At 36.8% G+C, this 4,484-nt stretch overlaps 2 protein-coding genes across 2 annotated transcripts in view; one reads left to right on the top strand and one right to left on the bottom strand.

Moving 5' to 3' along the window:
• Positions 1-2,896, top strand: part of dnajb12b (DnaJ heat shock protein family (Hsp40) member B12b) — a 34,290-nt gene extending 31,394 nt beyond the window's left edge. Inside the window, 1 exon segment of the mRNA XM_082152497.1 lies at positions 1,339-2,896. The gene's annotated coding sequence lies outside the window, so the exon portion shown is untranslated.
• ddit4 (DNA-damage-inducible transcript 4) lies at positions 2,729-4,484 on the bottom strand. Its single transcript, XM_082152475.1, has 3 exons — positions 4,321-4,484; positions 3,840-4,022; positions 2,729-3,751 (listed from the first exon to the last, which is right to left on the bottom strand). Exons 2-3 carry the CDS (start codon positions 4,012-4,014, stop codon positions 3,264-3,266), a joined length of 663 nt encoding a protein of 220 aa, XP_082008601.1. The 5' UTR covers positions 4,015-4,022; positions 4,321-4,484; the 3' UTR covers positions 2,729-3,263.

Below are 4,484 nucleotides of genomic sequence, written 5' to 3'. Positions count from 1 at the left end.
TATCTATCCATCTTTCTATCTATCTATCCTTATATCTATCCATCTATCCTATCTATCTATCTATCTATCTATCCTTCTATCTGTCCTTCTATCTTTCTATCTATCTATCCTTCTATCTATCTATCTATCTATCTATCTATCTATCCTTCTATCTATCCATCTATCTATCTATCTATCCTTCTATCTATCTATCCATATATCTATCCATCCATCTCTCCATCTCTCCATCTCTCCATCTATCTATATATCTATCTATCCATCTATCTATCCTTCTTTCTATCTATCTATCTATCCATCCATCCATCCATCCATCTATCCTTCTATCCATCTATCTATCCTTCTATCTATCTATCTATCTATCCTTCTATCTATCTATCTATCCATATATCTATCCATCCATCTCTCCATCTCTCCATCTATCCATCTATCTATATATCTATCTATCCATCTATCTATCCTTCTTTCTATCTATCTATCCATCTATCCATCTATCCTTCTATCTATCCTATCTATCTGTCTATCTATCTACCCTTCTATCTATCTATCCATATATCTATCCATCCATCTCTCCATCTCTCCATCTATCTATATATCTATATATCTATCTATCCATCTATCTATCCTTCTTTCTATCTATCTATCCATCTATCCTTCTATCCATCTATCTATCCTTCTATCTATCCTATCTATCTATCTATCTATCCTTCTATCTGTCCTTCTATCTATCTATCTATCTATCTATCTATCTATCTATCTATCTATCTATCTATCTATCTATCTATCTATCTATCTATCTATCTATCTATCTATCTATCTATCTATCCTTCCGTCCATCCACATTTATTATATAAACAAACTTTTATGTTAGATGTGATTAATCAATTTGACAGCCCTAATATATACATATATGTATATAGTTTATATATGAAGTTGTATGTGATATACATTTATACATATAATCATTGCCTATATATTTTATTTTGTACAGTTCTTTTTCTTTCTTTTTTTTTCTCGAGTGCGTCATTCACAGTTCCATCTTGTACGTTTCATTTTTTTGTCCAATATTTTCAAGCATTCTTTACCAAAACGTATGTGTGGTGCATTGCATCCGAGAGTTAGCTGGTTTGGTTTTAGTGAGATCCCTGTGGAGAGAATGAATGGGAAAAATGCTTCCCGAAGCACTCTGGTGAAATCACACACCTCAGCCTTTTACACGTCCTGCTCGGACTGGGAGTGTCGTGAAATGTTGCATTTGCATCACAAATCATTAATTTTAAGAATAAATTATTTGTATTTCTTCAAATAACTAGTAATATATCAATTTTTTTTCCTGCACAGGTTCCAAAAACAATCTCTCCAGTCTGGAATATGGAAGAATGCCATACGGATTGTAAATACATTTGTTGTAACAAAAAAAAAAGAAAATAGGTTGAACATTTGCTACAACCAATGAACTTGACTAGAAAAGACTTACTGAGGGCTGTGTGTGTGTGTGTGTGTGTGTGTGTGTGTGTGTGTGTGTGTGTGTGTGTGAGCTGTCTGATTGCTTCTGGTCTGATTAAAGTTAACTCCACTAGATCAGCCCCTTTTACGTGTCCGTCAGAAGTCAACGTTTGCATCATGGGACAGACTGGAGACCCGATGGAGATATCTGCATATATTTATTTGAGTTTGTTTAGATCAAGATCATGTCTTTTTAATGATTTATACTTGTATGTTTGAGATTTATCTATGCAGGGATGTTATTGAGTATGCGTTCTACTTTAACAACAGAGTGTTAGGAGTAACTACAGCTGCTGGTACTACTGGGGATATTTATTGAAAGATTGAATAGGAATATTTATTTCATACGAAGGTTTATTTTCTACATGACTTTAGTGGAAATGTTTCATCGCTGGCAGAGAATACACTGCAATTATTTCACTCAGAATACAAATAAAGATTGAATGTGCCACTGTCCTCTGTGTGTGTGTGTGTGTGTTTCACGCAGGACGTCAGCTGATGCCACAGTCACTGCTGAATCATGTATTTCAGCACGTTCATAGTCACCCGTCTGCAAAAAAAAGGAATACTGTGTGTGAACAAGAACAGCTGAGAGAAAGACAAACCCTTTATTTAATATAGAGCAAAACTATTAGAAAACACTTTCATCGATAAGTTGATCAGATTATTAATAAATTGAATTGAAAGGCCATATTTTTTCCTGTATGGATCTACATTTCTCAATAATTATAATTATAAGACACAGTTCTTGAAATCAGTGGCCTAGTGCATCCATCTCAACATTCAGTAATGGAGCATTTCTCAAAGTTAATTGTGCATAAAACATTATCAAGGTATTCATAATGTACATTGTAATGCATTAAATCTTTTTTCAAATATTTAACCAAAGTTAAAATGCATTTTGTCACACATAATTAGTTGTTTGAATGCATCTAAATGTGTAACAATGAATAGATGAGTATTATAATGCATTACATCTGTGGTTATGAGATTCAGTGCATCATAAGACTAATGCATTTATAATAAAACAGTGCACACTGTATATGAATAGAAAATATGTGGCATGCATGAATTGATACTGCATCTTTAATACAATGCAAGTTGCTTTGGATAAGCGTTTCAAAATGCATTAAGTTGTAATATGTTTGTGTGAAAGTGTCATTGCAATATTTTCCTCGCTCAGTTGAGCACGACTGGCCGAAAGCATTCAAGAAAACCAGAGACATTAATTCTTCAAAAAGATTTATTTTTTTGCATTTCTTTCAAAGTACAAAAACCAACATGTTGCATTTGAATATCAAATAAATAAGATGCATGGAATATGCATGACCTTTTTTATTTTAAAAAGGAAAAAAAAAAAAAGTTAAAAACCCTCTTCCATTTGATCTAAGGGCACAATAACTGCATTCACATGGTCACACATCTTTGAACAAACTGGCATAGAGGAAAAACAATGTTCTGCATGGAAAATAGCTGCCAAATCTGGTTTCCATAAACCTGAGGTAGATGTTCCAAAACTCCCGCTTCACTGGAACGGCAGCAAAAAGTGCAACATCAGTAACAAAGTACCACAAAATCTTTTTAATGTACCCTATAAATCAGCATTACAGATGCCCTGCGAGTTGGTCATTTACCGCGTTACAGTCATACAACCCGATTGTAACTTCAGGCCTCTTTATGGGCAACGAGACAATGGTTACAAGAGGCTTAATTAAAAAATTAAAAACTAGTGAAAGTCCATGACATGCATGGAGTCAGTCTCAGCACTCTTCAATCAAAAGCTCTTCTGAGCTGTACAGTTTTCTTTTAATAACTCGGAATCCAGTGCTCAGTTTAAGTGCACGTCTAACAACCGGAGACGCCGGAGATCTGCCGGTGAAAAGCCCCTGGATCTTCGGCCACAGACCCCTGGAGTCGAGCCTCAGCACTAGGGTCAGCTGGAACGTGGGCACCAGACACGGGTCGACCGCAATCTGTCCCGCAGCCTCGTATACGCCGTCCTGCTCCACACACAGATCGATGAGGGCACCTCGCAAACCACAGGGCTCGCTGACGGACAGATGCACCAGCTCGTGCCCGATGTGCTCCAGAAGTTTCTCTGGAATAAGGAGTTTGGAACAGTGCAGGACACCATCTTTGGCATCGGTCAGGTTAAGTGCGATGAGCTGCACCACTTCTTTGCACAATGCCTCTTCAGTGGGGTCGAAAAACATCTCGGATTCTGACAGATCCGGTATGGATAGGGAACCTGCGTTAGACAAAAGCATGCATTAAAAATCAAGATCTTGCATGAAAGTTGGAAAAGTGCATTAGATCATGAATGTTCTGATATGTACCTGCATCTGATGCATCATCTAAGCTGCTGTGCGTGTCCGAATCAGAGTCCAGGCTTTGGCTACTGTGCAGTTTCTGCATTAGTTTGCTCCAGGATAAGCGCTTGGATGGAGCGTCCAATGTTGGGGTGGATGGGAGACTTGAGTCTTCAGACGTAAAGCTGGAAATCAGCTGCATTATTCAGTCTGTGGAAGAAAAGGTTGGTTTTTATTATTCATGCGCGAGACACAAAAGCAGCTGGTAAACAAGTCAGCCAAACAAAGAACAAACTAGAGTGTCATTAACATATATATATATATATATATATATATTAAAAAAACATGCTTTTAATTTTGTACGGCTGATTGCAAATATATGGATATTGGAGCAAACAGAACAGAAGTATGTGCATTGTTGCTCTCTCTCATTGTACTTCAAGGTTTGAATGAACAGCAGGTAAGACAATAAAAACAGCCCTGTTTAAACATTAAAACCTTAACTCACCGATATTATGTGCTGTATATCCTCAAATTTGATGAATTGTCTGTACGTTCCTTCAGAGAAAATAGTCCGTAACAAAGACTAACAACTAACAAAGACCTGTGTGAACCGGATTAAGTGCAGCAGCTGTTAGTATCTGCAGAGTCTCTGCAAAACACTGACGCAAC

Source organism: Leuciscus leuciscus (genome assembly GCF_965113295.1).
Source record: "Leuciscus leuciscus genome assembly, chromosome: 21".
In the NCBI taxonomy this organism is placed as follows: Eukaryota; Metazoa; Chordata; class Actinopteri; order Cypriniformes; family Leuciscidae; genus Leuciscus; species Leuciscus leuciscus.
The sequence above is the reverse complement of the archived record's forward strand: the minus strand, read 5'-3'. Positions and strand labels throughout refer to the sequence as shown.